The 19,318-nt window shown below is 34.3% G+C and overlaps 1 protein-coding gene across 4 annotated transcripts in view; it reads right to left on the bottom strand.

Moving 5' to 3' along the window:
* The window catches only part of LOC115420078 (transcription factor SOX-13), a 174,649-nt gene that overhangs the window by 50,233 nt on the left and 105,098 nt on the right, over nucleotides 1–19,318 (bottom strand). For all 4 annotated transcript variants that reach the window (XM_030135281.1, XM_030135284.1, XM_030135282.1 and 1 more), the window contains 3 exons: nucleotides 18,485–18,686; nucleotides 12,901–13,000; nucleotides 4,275–4,361 (listed from right to left, as the gene is read on the bottom strand). In XM_030135281.1, the coding sequence (XP_029991141.1) occupies nucleotides 4,275–4,361; nucleotides 12,901–13,000; nucleotides 18,485–18,685 (388 nt within the window). In that variant the 5' untranslated portion in view covers nucleotide 18,686. The remainder of the gene's footprint in view (nucleotides 1–4,274; nucleotides 4,362–12,900; nucleotides 13,001–18,484; nucleotides 18,687–19,318) is intronic.

Here is a 19,318-nt window from a genome sequence, read left to right as displayed (position 1 = left end):
AAAGTTGATTTACTTTTTCGTTTTGTAATTTTGTATTTTTTGCTAATTGTTTTTTTTGTCTTTATTTATTTCGAACATGCAAAAAAAACAACAACGTTCAAATGGACAGAATCTATCTCCAAGCACATAGAAGTCTGAATTTTGCATGGTCGAAAGGGAGGAGGAAGAAGTCTAAACTTATTTAATCCAACCCCTCAGTGCTTTTACACCTTTATCACTAACTTGATACAAGAGTCAAACTATACTATTTTCCTAATTTTAACATCAAACCACAACAAATCCATAATGCAGTAACTGAATTACACCCAACAATATGATCATGTCAGTCCAGTCATACAAACAGACTCAACAATTCAACCATTTTCTTCAATAATTCCAGCAGATTTATCAGTACAACATCATCCATAAACAAACAGTCCTTATTGTCATTCTTAAATACTGGACCTCTCAAGAATCTTTTTTTTTTTTATATCTTTTTTTTTAAACTGAATTATGTTTGATATTTGTTTTATCTCCACACACAATTTGTTTATTTTTGATTGTTTGATTTTTTGTTTGTTTAATATTTAGAATTTTTTTTTTTGACTTTCATGATGATTACTTTCATTCTTTAACATTTAGCACCTTTTGTTTTTCTTATTTGGTTCAGACCGTGGGCACCTGAGCATAAATAGGCAGCACCGAGGGAGACCAGCATGCACCTGGGTGGGCCGATGGTCAGTTACGGTCGGTTTGTTTGGTCAGTTGGTCAGTCAGCCAGGTTGACAGGATGAGCAGGAGAGGCAGCAAATGGGCCTCAACCCTTAGGGGTCCACGGTCATGGCCCCGTGACTTAATCACATGACATTTTCAACACATCGCAGTGTCAGAAGTCGGTCACGAAGATCACTGGGGATTGCATTTGAAACTTGAAACACTCTCTCACTTTTTATTTGATGTTGATAGAGCAAATACAACCGGAGATATGACGGTTTGAACTCAGAGCAAACAAACGTGAATACAAGTATGAAAATGAGAAGGGGGTCGTTGTATTTCTGACCATGTCTTTGTCATTTCTTGTCCTTGTTTGTCCTGGTTTGTGGAAGCTGAGAGAATCAGAGGTGGGAAGGTGGGGGAGGGGTGAGAAAACGCCTATGCACTAGGAAAAAAAAAAAAAAAAATTGTAATTTAACAGAATTTTCACTGTTTATTTTACAGATTTTTCTTGTATTTTTAAGATACAGGAGAATATAAATGAAATGACAAAAAAAAACAAAAAAAAACTGTGATTTTACATGTCAAATGTGAAATAACATGAAAAAACTGTAACTGTGAATAACCATAAAATGTCCATTTTTTAAAAGATTTTTTTTTTTCACAGAAAATAAATACATAAAATAGATTGGCAAATGTATCGTAATTTCACAAATATTTCTTTTCTATTTATGATATTAAACTGTTAATTTAAAGTTTAATACAACCAGATAAAATTACTGACAATTAACCGTAACAGAAGTGTTTGTTCTGTCAGTTGAACCAGACTTGTTTGTTAATTGACAAATATCTTGTGTAATTACAGGAGGTTTCACAACAAAAATGTTGAATAAATGTATTTTTGTGAATGTATAACATGTATAAGCACTGATAAACTGTCCAAATACAGTTTTTATCAGTGGATTGGACAACTGAGTCTAACTGAAAATTATTTATATATATATTTATAGGGAATTGGATTGTTTTAATACATGTAAATATTCTTTATTAAACTTTAAAACGTCAAAAAAATATGCAAAATCTCATGTGAAGTTAGGGCAAAAAAACGTATTTAAATTATGGAAAATTACCGTATTTTTATGAGATGGTTATTTTCCGTTATTTAACAGTATTTTTTCGGCACCCCTGCTGTCGGAAAAATACTGTTTTTTTTTTTTTTTTTTTTTTTTTTACAGTGTGTAAAGATCTGCTTTTATGTCAAATATTTGGGTATAGTTTTAATTTATTACAATTTTGATTTTATATACCTAATATTTGGAACCAATATTTACTTTTAAAGTCTTTGTAAAAGGATCATTAAGTGTTATTCATGCAATAAATTATACAAATTTTTCAAATCGGATTTTATATTTTTTTGTGTGTTTTTTGGTCTTTTGTGTTGATATAGTAGGTTAAAGTGAAAAAATAATAGGCAGATGAGATAGATGAAGTTGTGCTGAAAAAAAAAGATAACAAACAAACATGTGTATAGTAAACATTTTTCTATATAATATATAAAGGCAAAGTCAAAAGTACTGAAAAATGGCCAAAATAGGCTCAGACCACTAAGGGTTAATTGCTGTTTGCCTGTAAAATCTGAGAATAAAACACCTGAAATACATCTATGGTACAGATATGGTGTTGTTGACTGTATAAACCACAAACCCACGGTGCATATAGTGATTATTTGACTTATATTAAAGTCTTAAGTTCAGTCACTTTTAAGTTGGTTTAAATTTGGTGAGAAATAATCACTACAGTAATAAAATGGACAGCATCAATGTTGAATTATTATTATTTTTTTACTACATTGCTTTCCCTGCACACTTTCTTTCCCTTCCTTCATCGCTAGCGGCCATGTCTGTTTCTGGTAGTTTGACAAAATTTTACAAAAGAGCCTGAAGAACACAAAGTTTTACTTGTGCATCTCATCTGCTCAGTTCTGCAGTTGCTGTTTTTGTTGTTGTGGGCAACATTTGCACTGAGAAAACACGGCTTTCTTTTTGCCTTCACGAGCTCATATATTTAAAGTTGCAGCGTTGGGTACTATTTTTAGTGTTGTTTGAAAAAAGTAACTGACCGCTGATCAGATTCAGTCAGATGGAAGTCTACTACTCTGGAAAAAGTCTGTCATATCGATCTATTCTCTCCTCCACAGTATCATCAGTCTTAATATTTACTCTTAATTTTTACTTTATTTGGACCAAGAGGAGAGAGCTGCAGACTGAAAACATGTACTTCCAAATTCTGCCATTTTTACCGCCAAAAAGAGGAGGGCATTTACATATCGTCACGTTTATCTTAAACTTTTTTATCTTCTTAAATTGAATAGAGAGATCATAATCATGACACCACATTACAGGAGAAGCCTTTAAAGTCTCTCACAACAATGAACAATGAAAAAGTGGTTTCCAGTACTATGTACCTGATTACTGGAGTGAATTTCAATGCTATTTGGATGTTGAACATGTTATGCTCGTCATAGCAGCGCCACTGTTTCGGTTGTCCTCGAAAATTCCTGATTAACCTTCATAACAAAGTGTGATTTTCAAAATGATACACTTTAGATGACACTGCCTGAAAGCCGAAAACCACAAACATGGCTTACCTGCATCTTCTCCTACTCCTGTTGCTCCTGCTCTTAGTTGTTTTCTTGTGATCTCGTTAAAATTATGTTGTTATCAATAAAACAATAGTTGTTTTCATGTTGTCTCATTAAAATTATCTCATTATCTCAAGAAAACAACAGTTGTTTTCACGTGATCTCAATAAAATTATGTCGTTATCTCAAGAAAACAATAATTGTTTTGTCGTGATCTCATTCAAATTATGTCATTATCTCAATAAAACAAATTGTTTTCTCATGATCTCATTAAAATATCTCATTATCTCAATGAAACAATAGTTGTTTTCTCTTGACCTCATTAAAATTATCTTGTTATCTCAACAAACAAATTGTTTTCTCGTGATCTCATTAAAATTATGTCATTATCTCAAGGAAACAATAGTTTTTTTTCTTGTGATCTCATTAAAACTATGTCGTTTTCTCAAGAAAATAATTGTTTTCGCGTGATCTCAGTAAAATTATCGTCTCAAGAAAACAATAGTTGTTTTCTCACGATCTCATTAGAATTCTGTTGTTATCTCAAGAAATTAATAGTTGTTTTCTTGAGATCTCAGTAAAATTCTGTCGTTATCTCAATAAAACAATAGCTAGTTGTTTCCTCGTGATCTCATTAAATTATCTCATTATCTTATGAAAACAATTTTTAAAAATGTCTGAAGGCATGTCCTCTTAGTGCTTCCGTACTTTCCTACATTTTTATTCTGCTTAAAAATTGTCAAAGAAAGAGTGGATCCAATCAAACACTGTGACAAAACTTTGACATACATTAGCCGTCTAATGGTACGGTAATTAACAGCACAAAGCAATCAAGAAATCCAGGAGATGAGGGGAACTATTAGGTGGTGATCAACCAATCCTGTGATGGTAATGTGTTCGCAGCAGTTGTATAAATAGTATAAATGTGTTGAGAGCTGACCTTTCAGTTGTCCTGCCCCCACTGTGCTTTTATCCAGAAGTTTCTCCTTCCAGTCAGCATTCAGCAGCTTCTCAATGGTCGGCATTACTGTTAACAGGACACAACAGGTACTCAGCAGAGCCGCGATGGACCGGTGTGTGCATGAGAAATATATTCGGTCAAATAAAATCCATCTGACACCAAACTACTTTTCAGCCTCTCCTCTGCCTTCATAATGGCATTGATTGAAGAAGACATTTGGGGTGCCGAAGGGCAGAGGTTGTTTGTGCGTCTGGGAGAAGTTTTGAGTGTTTGAGTGGATCAATATTTGGACAGAGAACAATCCAAGGTCAGCTAGTGGAGAGAATTTGAGAAAAAATTAAGCCGGGGAGTGCAGGCTGGTGAAAGACTTGAGGGCAGGAGAGTGTCAGGAGAGGCTCCGAAGAACAGCCTTTTACTCCACATGCGAGGGACTGAACAGAATCAACAAGAAAAAAAAAAAGAAAAAAAACTAACAAAAAACAGCCCGACACCCCCGCTCCAAAACCATTCAGGAACTGAAACAACACTCGCTTAGCTAGACAAACCGTCACTTCTACACTTCTAGGCATCGATTTTCAGCAGACTGCATTGTTTAATGTTGAATAGCATCTGAATGTAGTGCACTTAAACACATAAGATATGGAGTCATCGACGTCAGTGAGCAGTGAGAGGATTGAACAGATGTGTGTGCATGCCAGTGAGAAAGAAAAACTCCATAGAAGGAAACAAAACCCGAGCAAAGAAAGGAGACAGTCTGCAGACGTGACCTGTGAACAATATTTCAACTCAAATATTGACGCACATTTGCAAGATAGCACAAAGTTTACAATGCAAAATTCTAACTGTCTGGATCAAAACGCCCTAGAAGATCTAAAAGGTTTGAAGTAACTGTCTCTCACTTCAGATATTTCATCACTACACTTTCATAAAGTACATTATGTACACTAGTGATGTGGAGATTAGTTATAAACACCATACAAATCCAAATGTGTACATACACCATCCACCCTCCACCTACACTAATATACTTGCTCCAAATTACACCGTACCTGGTCATTCCAACGACATTAATTGTACTTTGTGTATTACTTTTAAGCAAGAGAAGCGCAAGTTTAGGAAAAAATCATCATAAATGCACCACACTGGACTTTTTTAGTATTTAAACTACAGGTGTGGGCAGAACCTACAGCAGTGGTTCCAACCTTTTTTGGCTCATGACCCATTTTTAGATAGATAGATAGATAGATAGATAGATAGATAGATAGATACTTTATTGATGCTTTGCAGGAAATGGTTTCGTTACTACAGCAGCAGTACAAGAAAAACACACTGACCCGTCACTATGAACATCCCACAAACAACCAACAATGGAACAAAGAAGTAAACAGAATAAAAGATACATAAATATAAATATATATATAATATGTACAATACAAGTCATGTAAATAATACAATAACCCAAACACCCAAGTATGCACAGCGTACAATAATTTATCGCACAGCGATATTAAAAAGTCTAATGGCAGCCGGCAGGAAGGAGCTTCTACTGCGTTCAGTCCTGGACTGAGGGGGTTCAGTCTGTGGCTGAAGGTGCTCTCTCTGAACACCTCCAGGTGGTGCAGTGGGTGAGATGCGTTCTTCAAAATAGAGTCCAGTTTCCTGAGCACTCTCAGCCCATCCACCTGCTGAACTGTGTCCAGTCCAGTCCCAGTGATGGAGCTCACTTTCTTAATATGTTTGTTCAGTCTGTTTCTGTCTGAAATGCCAGCCCCCTCCCCCCAACACACCACACCAAAAACCAGGACAGCAGCCACCACAGTCTGGTAGAAGCTGCACACAAGAGGCTTGGAGATGTTGACAGACTTTAATCTCCGTAGGAAATAAAGTCTACTTTGGCCCTTCTTGTGCAGAGTCTCCATATGACAGGACCAGTCCAACTTGTTGTCCAGTTGGACTCCCACGTACCTGGAACTGGAGATAGCTCTACTTTCACATCACAAATTTCTGGCAACCCCACACATTCAAAACTGATATTTATTTTTTAAACTAAAATTAATTTGTTTTTTAATCATGTGATAGTTTGCTATACTATGTTGCAGATAAATGTTAATTTTAGACACATTTAGTCTATATAATGTCTATTATTATGGACAGAGGCAGTAAATCCAGGTGTAGATTACTGCACAAAGGGAGAATTTGATTGTCCTTGGTCAGGATCTGTCCAGTCAGTCCAGTTTGGATTTACAAGGAGGACAATTAATAGTAAACAAACAAGAACTGAAAGGCCACCATCCGGGCCCAGTTCCGGTTCCAGTGCGGGCAACAAACATTGTACCCCCTCAAATATAAGTTTCTGAAGGTAGGGGAAAGGAAATGAGGTGCACAACAACGGGAGACGGGCCGAGTCGAACTGGTTTCACATAATGGAAATGCGGCAATAGAGGAATTAGTAAAGCATCTTTAGTTTCACTTTCACTGCACCCTTATAAACCGGGCCTGGTGTCATCTGTTCTTATTATTTGTTCATACTGTATATGTTCTATTTTCTGTGCAGATGGAAATATAAAAGACAGTTAATGCAAACACACCCATTTGTACTCTTTTATCCCCTCACCCAATGAGAATCAATAAGGAATCGGATCGATAAGCAAAATCGGTAATGGAATCAGAATCATTAAATTCTTATCGATTCCCATCCCTAGTCATGAGATAACTTTTGTTATGATTTGGCGCTATATAAATAAAATTTGAGCAGCGGTTCTAGTCCATACTGAAAATATGTCCAAACTTTGAGCCAATTTCCAAAAATGTTCAGTTGTTGGTTGTATTAACGAACTCAAGTGGCTGAACAGGACTGAACAGCATGGTCAACAACCTGGAGGGGGTGGGGTCATGTGCATTTAAAGGGCCAGAGCTCCAAACCACCTTTCTGGTGTCATTACTCAGAAATAGGGTTGAAGATGGACCTGTGGAGTTGAATGAATGAAGAATTCAGAGCCAAGCAGAGCATTTACAGTTTATGGAGACCCCAGGGAAATGTTGGAAAATGAAGAATTCCATTCAAAAAAGCAAAATATCACTGCTTTAACAAGTGTAATACCAGAGAGGAAGGTCCGATCAGGCCTCACTTCCCAAGTCAACACGTACAAATACTCAGTCCATGAGTTAAGCACCAGAACAGGTTGTCAGATGGGTTATTTTATGGCTTTAGATTTTCTTAGACCTTGGTGATAATTCCTTTGTGATCTGGTCTGAAAGCACATATTCAACACCTAAAGAAAATAAACTTACATATCTGTCCTTCAGGAACACACCAGGGTTTGTCCATATTGATGTCTCACAATGACTTAAAAGCACCGTAATGGCAGAAAAATTCCAGTAACTACACTTTGATCTGACACTGGCTGCTACAATGTTGTCCATTACTGTCTATATGCATCACTGTCTATGGGCACCATATTTATATATCTAAAACCGCACCTGTCCAAATCTGTATATATTCAAATCCGTATTCATATATATATATATATATATATATATATATATATATAATATTTTTAACCATTTGCACTACATTCGTATCAAACCGTATTTGCACTCTCCTTTGAAACACTTTTTAAACACTTTTTTTAAATTCAAATTTATATGACTGTTTGTTTTACGTGTATGTGTATGTTTATGTTTATGTGTATGTTTGCTGCTGACAACACTGTGAATTTCCTCATTGTGGGATCAATAAAGGAATATCTTATCTTATCTCTTATCTTATCTTACAAAGCATTTCATTCTATGTCAAAATACTCCGCGCAAACCTCCATTTGGTTTCCTGCTTGGACTCTTTCCGGTTATGTGACTGACTCACCATCGATGCTCTGTTTATTAGAACATAAACTGTTAACTGTGATCACGAATGCACTTCCTTGTTTAATCTGTATATTTCACAGGGTGTGGCTTTATATCAAATAGCCACAGCTCACTTTACAGAAATGACATTCTGGATGACAAAATGCAAATGGGGGGGCACTACAACAAAAAAATGTACCGAATTATCTGGACTTTACAATAAAATGAACATGTTTTTCATTTTACTTACTTGCAGCTGTATGCCCTGTTTCATACAAGGTGTGTGTTATGTCACTGCTAAAGTAGTTACAGTTGTCGCGGTTTGGGGTCCCTTCCTTTTATGTTTTATGCTATGTAGCTAAGACACCATTGGGGGCGAAAATTATCCAGCGCTCAAGTTTTTGACTGTTGAGAGGCGACCAAGTGCATAGTCATAGCACAACTGCATTTTTGCCATAAGTGAGTCTGAATGTATTTAAGTGCTTGAATACCAGAGTATAGTATAAGTATGTAGGAATGTGAGGTGAGACAATGTGCAGTTCATACCGTAGAATGTTATCGGAACTCAGAATATTCACAGATGATCATATCTTGGCATAAAAACACTGGATTTGACTTTAAATGACATAAGTTGGTTTCAAAACCTCTGAACAGCTGAACAGATGTAGTTTGGGTTGTGTTTTAACCACATGTTAAATCAGTGTTTCTCACCCATGGGGTCGATACCTCACATGGGGTCGCCTGGAATTTCTAGTAATTGATTAAAAAAACAAATAAACAAACAAAAAAAGCAACTTAATAATAAAAAAAATATATGGTTAGTTGTCACAAAACATAAAAGTCATGACAAACTGTGGTTGTGAAACTGCAGCACTGTGGTTCTGTTTATGTGTCAAATGTTCATTGTGGTCAGTTTCAGATGCTGCAGCTCTTTCATAATTCATAGTTTGAGTTCTTGTTTGTTCATTATTAATTTGTTCAGTATTAATTATAATTACAAGCTGAAAAATAAAACAAAATCAAAAAAAAAAAAAAAAGAATTAAAAATACAATATAACTGAAATAATAAAACTGGTCAACAACAAATTTATTGTTGAAGTTTTTTGAGCTGATTTAGGATAATTTTGGTGTGCTGAATCCAAAAATCACATTAATTTTGCTCAATCAGGTCAACTTTCTGAACTATGCTACATATTGGCTTTTGAACATTTTTGCTTACATTTATGGGCATTTTCACATCATATGATACAAAATTCTTTCATATTTCTTGAAATAAACGAGTCCTGAAGATTTTACTTTTGCCAATTTATGATTGTTTTTTTAAATATTACAGGTGAATGAAATGGCTTCGACTAGAAGATCTTGCAAAAATAAGCCTGACGTATTCTGCTACATCTGCGGTGAATACACCATTGTACCTAACAGGAATCAAGTCACAAGTTTCATAAAGTGTGCTTACCAATCTTATTTTGGTATTAAACTTAGTGACCAAGATAAAGTTTGGGCGCAGATTGTGAGAAGATCAAATTTTTCAAAATCAAATTAGCAAAAAAAAACCTGACCTGATTGAGAAAAACAGATGTCATTTTTGGATTTAGCGGAGCAAAATGGTCCTAATTCAGTTGAAAAAACCTAGACAACTTGCAAAAAACATTTTTTTGTAACCCAGTGTAATCTAAAATTGTTGGTTCTGTTGGGTTTCTGTAAATTGGCTTAGAGTCTGGTTTTGACCAACTCTATATATAAAGTGTCATGAGAGAACTTTTTTGTTGTGATCTGGCGCTATAGAAATAAAATTTGATTGATTGAGTGATTTGATTGGTTTTCCCCTGTAAGTTGCTTTGGAAAAAAGTGTCTGCCAAAGGCATAAACATACACATAAAAGAAAATAACAGAAATACAAATCAAACTGTACACAGCCTTACATGTTTTCGTAAATTAGAGTCCTTTTCAGATGCTTTTTAAATAATGATAAAGAAGGTGTTGATTGAAGTTCAGGTGGTAGATGATTCCAAAAATGTGGTCCACAATATTTTAGAGAATACTGACGGACAGAAGTTCGGTCGTACAGAAGATCAAATTTGCTTGAGTGTCGTGTGGGATAATTGGGAATAACAGACGACAACATAAAGTTCTGGAAAACTTTAGGATATCACAATCCATAACAAACAAACTGTGAGTATGAAACTGCAGCACTGTGGTTCTGTTTATCTGTCTAATGTTCATTGTGGTCAGTTTCAGATGCTGCAACTCTTTCATAATTCATAGTTTCAGTTCTTGTTTGTTCAGTATTAATTGTCCTCCTTGTAAATCCCAGCTGGACTGACTGGACAGATCCTGACCCTTTGTGCAGTAATCTACACCTGGATTTACTGCCTCTGTCCACAATAATAGACATTATATAGACTAACTGTGTCTAAAATTAATGTTTATTTGCAACATAGTCAGAGGTGTGTAGTAATGCATTACATTTACTCCATTACATTTACCTAACCTGTTTAACCCTGACCATATTTTCAGGGGAAAAACGCCTAAACAGACATACCCAAAGTAAATGAAGAATTACTTCACAATAATAAGGTTTATATGGATGTTCTTGGTGTCTATGGACATTTACAGACCTCACAGAATCTATTCCCATTGTCTAAAATATTGTATCTATTACTATGCCTGAGTAAACTGGAACAAACTAAAAGAGAAATTAGAATTTTTTATCCTCGCCTGTTTTTTTTCGGCTGGATTGACGATGATATGCATAAATTAATTGTTCGTGTCGGAGATTTTTAATAGCGTATATTTCACCCCACAAAGATTAAAAATCATCTTTGAACATTAAAGTTTGCACTAAAATACACTTTTGATGTAGTTTTATTAACATTAGGGTCTAAACTTTGAGCAAAAGTTGAAAAAAACATCCATTGTCCTGATTTATTATATTTTTATAGTAGATGAATATTAATATTAATTTTTTTGGCCCACGGGTGGGCTGATAGGACTAAAGGGGTTAAGTAACTTTTTACATAAATTGTACTTTTAAGAGTACTTTTAATACAACATACTTTTTACTTTTACTTGAGTATATTTATGATGAAGAAACGCTACTTCTACTCCATTACAATGGCGCACATTCTGCTCGTTACTTTTATTTTTGGTCATTTGTTAGAGCACAAATCATTTGTTTTGTTTTGTTAGAAAGACTTTTGCCAAAAACTCACATGATTCACATGAGTTAAAGACGTTTAAAGAAAATATGTTCAAAGGTATGTAGGCTAACTGGTAAAAGTAAACAGAAAACCATGCACAGTATCTGAGTATCATAAGAACAGACTACATATTAAAGTAATGGAACCAACAATGATTATTACCAGGTATATTTGTAACTAGTTGTAATGTTCCCACACATATTTTATTTTAACATTTTATTTATTAATTGTTGAATTTAAAAGAAGAATAAATATGATGTTACTCAGGAAGTACTCAGTACTTGAGTAATTTTTTCATTAAGTACTGTTTTTACTTTTACTTGAGTAATTATTTGAATGACTACTTTTTACTTGTACTTGAGTGATATTTTTCTAAAGTAACGGTACTTTTACTTGAGTATAATTTTTGGCTACTCTACCCACCTCTGAACAAACTATTACATGAATGAATGAATGAATGAATACATTTATTTTTGGTTTTACATCAGTCATTGTACTCATTGTAATAAACATAAAAACCATAAAAGGAAAAGGCTAGAAGCAAAAGCTTATTTTTTGCCTATCCTTTTCAGCTAAAACACTGCTTACGTCAATTTAAATGTGTACAGCATCCAGCATTTACACCATAATAATAACAAATAAAAAAAAAAGTCAACAACAAAAACACATCTACCATCTTAATTCAATATTTCTGAATAATTTAAACCTAAAGTACTCCTTTTTTTTTTTTTTTTTTTTTTAAACTTCACCAAATGAGTGGATAATTTAAATGCATCATAAGGTCCATCCCATAATTTCACCCCCATAATCCCAGTTCATCTAGACTTCCCATCTGCCCCCACTCTAATCCACTCACACATACCAAAATCTCTGAAATTCAAATTACTCGCTCTTAATTCCAAGAAACCACACCTGAACTTTGCAACAATACTATTTCTACCCTTCATGTTCCCTGTACCTATTTAGTAACAATTCTTTATATCTCTTTTTAAATACATTTCTGTTTATACTTTCCTTTATCTCCTGTTCTAGATTGTTCCACAAAGTCACTCCACAGTTGGCTCTGCACATACTTTTCATTGTTGTTCTTACTTCATGCTTTTTAAAATTTAGCTCCCCCCTTAGATTGATCAAAAACAAATTAATTTTAGCAAAAAAAAAAAAAAAAAAAAAAGAAATTTGTGAAGTTGAAATGGGGTCACGAGCCAAAAAAGGTTGGGAACCACAGCGTTAAATGCAGAAGTGTCTCTTCTAATTCACGCCGTTACACTTCTGTTCTAATCCCAAATCTAAATGGAAGATCCTTGACTGTATTCGCTCATCAACTTTGACTTCCATATTGTTTCGGATTAATTTCTATCGGCCCATACCAGTGAACACATAAAGTAAAAGTTGCTACGCCTTGCACTTTACAAACAGTTTGGTTTTCTTAGTGTCATATTCCACTCAAGTGCATGAGACTAAATCAATACTACTGTTTGTCAGCTCTGTCGACGCTGGTCCTGACACCACAGAGACCAAAGTAAATAGGAGAACATTTTAAGAGTGTACACACGCACCTTCCTTAAAGTTGGACTGGCCTTCTTGTCGCTCATGCATCCGGGCCTCTTTCAGTCCCACTGGGCTTTGTCTGTGAGCCTCCTTACCTGGAGACCCCTCCTGTCAAGAGCCGAAGGACAAAGACCATCAGCTGACAAACCAGCGCCAAACAAAAAAGACAAGAACTAGAGACACACTGTAAAAAACAAACCTTTAGAATCTACTCAATAAAACTGAGGTAACAGTCGAGTAGATTTGACCCCATATTTAGAGTAAAATGTGATTAACCCTTTCATGCATGAATTATGAGAACCTTAATCAAGATTTTTTTTCCTGAGTGTTTTTATTCCTCTTTAGGCATGAAAAAAATAATGTGATTGAAATGTTTGTTTTTTATGAATCTATTTTTCATGGCGTTACAAAAATGTCCACACAGCTGGACACCATGTGTTTAACCCTTTCATGCATAGTGGTCACTCCAGTGGACAGTTCTTCTCCAGCTGTTCTCTTGTATATTCATGGGTTTTGTTGTTTTAGTTCCATATCAGCCAACACAGTGGACACTTATGCACCATCCCATACACTGACATTCATACTATTAACTTTATGCTCTTGATAAACCTAATCTGCAGTGACATGATTGAGTGTAAATCAGTTGCTAGTTGTTATTAGACTGAAATTAACAGTTTTCTTACACAAAGTTTTTTTTTTTTAATATTATCTCCATGAAGTGAGCAAGAACTAGTCTTAGATTATGATAAAAGATGAGAAAATATCAGATAAGCTACATTAAAAATGCTTTTTTTTCACAGTTTTCACATAGTACAGGGGTTGGACAAAATAATGGAAACACCTTCACCTCAAGATGATAATGCCCCAATCCATACAGCTAGAACTGTTAAAGAATGGCATGAGGAACATTCTAATGAAGTTGAGCATCTCGTATGGCCGGCACAGTCCCCAGACCTCAACATTATTGAGCATTTATGGTCAGTTTTAGAGATTCAAGTAAGACGTGGATTTCCACCGCCATCGTCTCTAAAAGAGTTGGAGGGTATTCTAACTGAAGAATGGCTTAAAATTCCTTTGGAAACAATTCACAAGTTGTATGACTCAATACCTTGGAGAACTGAGGCTGTAATTGCCGCAAAAGGCGGACCTACACCATATTAAATTATATTTTGTTGATTTTTTAAGGTGTTTCCATTATTTTGTCCAACCCCTGTATATCACTTTGATATTGTGTTTTAAATACATGTTTCTTTGCTTCAAAAATTAAACACATGGTGTCCAAATGAGTGGACATTTTTGTAACTCTGTGAAAAATAGGTTAATTAAGAAAAAAAAAAATCATTCTCGTTGTTTTTTTCATGCCGAAAGAGGAATAAAAACAGTCAGGAAAATAATCTTGATTAAGATTTTCATAATTCGTGCATCAAAGGGTTAACCCTTTCATGCATAGTGGTCACTCCAGTGGACAGTTAGTCTACAGCACAGGTGTCAAACATGAGGCGCGGGGTCCAAATCCGGCCCGCCAAAGGGTCCAATCCGGCCCACGGGATGAATTTGTGAAAAACTGCAAAAATTACACTAAGGAAATTAACAATCAGTGGTGTCGAAATCATTTTAATTCAGGTTCCACATACAGACACATATAAACCAATTAGATTTCAAGTGGGTCAGACCAGTAAAATATTATCCTAATGACCTCTAAATAATCACAACCCCAAATTTTCTCTTTGTTTTTTGGTGTAAAAAAAGTGAAATTACATGAAAATGTTTACATTACCAAACTATACATTTACAAAAAATGTGAATAACCTCAACAAATATGAACAAACAGAAATGTCTTAAGAAAAGTAAATGCAATTTTACCAATATTCTGCTTGTTACTAAATGTTTTGTGCTGTTGTAATGCACATGTGTAAATGATAAACTGATAAACCGAGGCCTAATATTGTTGAAATTGCACTGGTTTTTCTTAAGACAATTCAAGTTGTTCATGTTATTCAGATTTTTGAGGAAACTTTGTAGATGTAACCTGATCATAATAGAATTTTACTTTTTTTACTGTTATTAGTTTACTGGTTTGGCCCACTGGAGAGCAAATTGGGCTGAATGTGGAACTGAACTAAAATGAGTTTGACACCCCTGCTCTACAGCTTTACTTTTGTATATTCATGGGTTTTGTTGTTTTAGTTCCATATCGACCAACACAGTGGACACTTATGCATCATCTCATAAACTGCAATTCATACCATTATTGTAACTTTGCTGTTCTTGATTGGTTCTTGAGCGGAAATCAATTGTTAATATTTATTTTTTGCGTATTATCTCCATGAAGTGAGTAATAACTAGTATTAGAATATGTTAAAATGTGAGAAAACATCAGATTAGCTGCATTAAACATGGTTTCATTTCACAGTTTCCATATCACTTTATGATATTGGGTTTTAAATACATGTTTCTTTGTTTCTTCAAGAATAAAATTCATGGTGTAGCTGAGTGGATATTTTTGTAACTCCATGAAAAACAGGTTGATTTAAAAAAAAAAAAAAACCAAAACAATCACATTGTTTGTTTTTTTCATGCCTAAAGAGGAATAAAAACACTCAGGAAAAAAAAAAAATCTTGATTAAGGTTCTCATAATTCATGCATGAAAGGGTTAATTTTTGAAGCAAAAAACAAAACAAAACATGCATTTACTGTCATACTGTGTGAAAACGATGAAATAAATGTTTTTTTAATGTTGCTATGTCCTGTGTGAAGCACCTTGAATTGCCTTGTTGCTGAAATGTGCTATACAAATAAACTTGCCTTGCCTTGCCTTGCCTTGCCTTGCCTTGCCTTGCCTTGCCTTGCCTTGCCTTGCCTTGCTAATCTGATGTTTTCTCACATTTTAACAGACTATAATAGTAGTTATTACTCACTCAAATAATATGCAAAAAACAACAAAACACAACAACTTAAAAAAAACAAAACAAACAACTGTTAATTACAGTCTAATAACAATTAGCAATTGATTTACACTCAAATATGTTGCTGGAAATCTGGTTTATCAAGAACAGGAATGTTACAGTTACGGTATGAATGTCAGTGTATTATGGGATGGTGCATAAGTATCCACTGTGTTGGTTGATATGCAAGGAAAACAACAAAATCCATGAATATACGAGAGAACAGCTGGAGAAGAACTGTCCACTGGAGTGACCACTGTGCATGAAAGGGTTAAATGTAACAGCTATAACACACTAAAAGAAATGAGGTCAAATGTACCTTTCATATCCCAACAGATTACACAACAAATTACTCATAAAAAGTGAATAATATTAACTCTTAATTGTTAATAGGAATATGTTCATCTACTTCATTTAGGGCAGGGAGTATCAGTTTAAATATTGATAGGATCTATACTAAGGTGTGTGTGTATTGGTATCGGATCGATACTTAAATTCCCAGTATCGCCCACCCTTAATTTAACTGTTATTATTAACGACTAATCAGTATAACTATTTAACCATTACTGATTCAAGGACAAGGTTCTAATAGTTTTGGATTGTTCATTATTGTTTAGTTTTATTTAGTTTGGACTTTTTTTTCTCTAATTCAGTTCGTTTTAATTCGTTTTTAGAGCAGGTTTGCTAGTTTTTATTAGTTTTTGTTATTTTCTGAATGCCTTGTTTTAGTTTAGTTTTAGTATTAATTTTAGTTTTTTTTAAAAATATCTTTTCTCTTCTTCTCTGTCGTCGTATTCAAATAAATCCCAGACAGGACTCTGCTGCTTTCTCCCAACTTTAGTCTCCATGTTTCCAGGTAGAGTGGGGACCAGAAGACGACTGGAAACCACAAGTGACGGACCCTTAAATATCGTACGGTGCCACTAGCTAAAATTGCTAGAGGGAAATAAATCGATTTCATATGAATCCGACATTGACAAAGACGAAAACAAAGGGAATTTTATCCATAACTTTTATATGTTTTAGTTAGTTTTGTAAACACCCAATACAGTTTCAGTTAGTTATGTTTTTTTTTCTTTCAATTGTAGTTTTTATTTATTTCAGTTAACGAAAATGTTTTTTTCAATTCTAGTTTCCGTCATTTCGTTAGTTTACGTTAACAATAATAACCTTGCTCAAGGAAGGTTAGTTTGAGGTGAAAAGCTGCCAGTCACTGGAGGTATTCATCACTCAACACCAACGCTAAGAAGCATGAGAAGAATGACAGGTGAAGATTTTTATCTTGTATTTTATTTTTACCCACCTCTACATGGAACACCTTTACAGAGAACAATGAAACAAAGGAGCAACTTAGCTCATGGTGCAAGGATATGCAACTCAACAGAAATATTCATTCAGCAAAAAAATATCTAATCAAAACTGTAAAACACACCATAACTGTGCACTGTTTAAAAAAAATAAAATAAAAAAAAAATAAAGTAAAAAAACGATATTATTCCGGCAGCTGGGGCGCCAAAAATAATCCTGTTAAATAATGGAAAATAACCATCCATAAAAATACAGTAATTTTCCATAATTAAAATACAGTTTTTGCCCTAACTTTACGTGAGATTTTGATTTTTTTTTTTTTTTTTACTTTTTAATGTTTAATAAAGAATATTTTCATGTATTAAAACAATCAAATTACCTATAAATATAAATAATTTTCAGTAAGACTCAGTTGTCCAATCCACTGATAAAAACTGTATTTGGACAGTTTATCAGTGCTTATACATGTTATACATTCACAAAAATACATTTATTCAACATTTTTGTTGTGAAACCTCCTGTAATTACACAAGATATTTGTCAATTAACAAACAAGTCTGGTTCAACTGACAGAACAAATACTTCTGTTACTGTTAATTGTCAGTAATTTTATCTGTTTTCTTTTTCTTTTTTTTTACATTACTAAACTTTAAATCTAATCATAAAAATCTAATCATAAATAGAAAAGAAGTATTTGTGAAGTTACGATATATTTACAAATGTATTTTTCTGTGAAAAAAGAAAACATTTCTTTTAGAAAAAAATGGAAATTTTATGGTTATTCACAGTTACAGTTTTTCGTGTTATTTTACATTTGACATGTAAAATCAGTCTGTTTTTGTCATTTCATCGATATTTTCCTGTATCTTGAAAATACAGGAAAAATCTCTAAAATAAACAGTGAAAATTCTGTTAAATTACAGATTTTTTTTCACAGTGTATTTACAAAAAACAAAAAAACACTTCTTATCAACTCAGAACACTGTTAAACACATAAAAACTGTCCCAACTAGTTTGTCCTAATGCATGCTGGGAAACTCCCCTCATAGATTTTATTATATTATTTTAAGTAGCAATAGTTACTGTTAATAAATAGGTAGAATTGAACCAGTCCTAATAGATTTCACCAGCTAACTGTTACTGTTGATTAAAATGGAACTGATTTCCATAGTTTTATATTTACCAACCCCCAAAAGCCTTTTTTTACAGTGCACTATTAACTGCAACAGTTCAATCTGGGACACTTCCTACTTCTTCCAGAAAAGCAGACCTGTTGAGATCCTTTCTTTTTTTCTCACTCACTCACTCACTCACTCACTCTCTTCCTGCCATCCTTACCGAAGGGGAGCGGGACAAAGGTGGAGTCAGCTGACGGGCCTCCAGCGGCTGATGTCCTGACCAGTCACGGGAGGGAGATGTCTTTGGGGGATCAGCGATAACTGCGACGGACTCCTCCTGCTCCGTTTTGACACCGACACCCGCCATGCTGACATCCCCACCTGAGGGGAGGTGCAGCGCTGGAGGGCTGGGCTCAACCATTCTGCACAAAGACAAACATACAGCGGCTTGTCATCAGGGTGTAGAGAGCGTGCAGATGAGCGGCTGAATTCACACAGTTCCATGGCACTGCAAAATGTCCAAGTTCCAATGAAGTAATTTCCACACATGCAAAAACACAAAAGGCAGATTAAGTTAATACTGCACGCACGCAACTGTTAAAAAGAACATACTGACACTCATTCTAGTCTTTCTGGTACTGTTTTGTTGAGGTCATTAAGTTCAATACTTCTGATGGAACATTAAACATGTACAAATGAGTAGTACAAACAAAGATGAATTAAATCCAGCATTGTTTGACATAAATACGTTTAGAATGAGAAAATAATTTAGAAACAAAAAAACTTCCCCAATCAAATCTTTTAATGTTTTTTACTAGTTAGCTAGCTAGTTGAAACATTAAATGTGTAAGTTTAAGGTTAGCTAAATACATTTTGAGTTTAAATTAACCAAAACTAAATATGATTTTATCTTAATATAGTTTAAGTGTAAATAAAATGTATGTTTAAATATTCTAAATCAGCACTAAATGACTAGGATCTGGTATTTATTCATATTGTAGGTTAGTTTCAGTGTTTCCTTTGTCAAATAAAGTAAATCTAACTGTAATTTTAA

The sequence above is a fragment of the Sphaeramia orbicularis genome, chromosome 5 (genome assembly GCF_902148855.1).
Source record: "Sphaeramia orbicularis chromosome 5, fSphaOr1.1, whole genome shotgun sequence".
NCBI lineage: Eukaryota > Metazoa > Chordata > Actinopteri > Kurtiformes > Apogonidae > Sphaeramia > Sphaeramia orbicularis.
The sequence above is the reverse complement of the archived record's forward strand: the minus strand, read 5'-3'. Positions and strand labels throughout refer to the sequence as shown.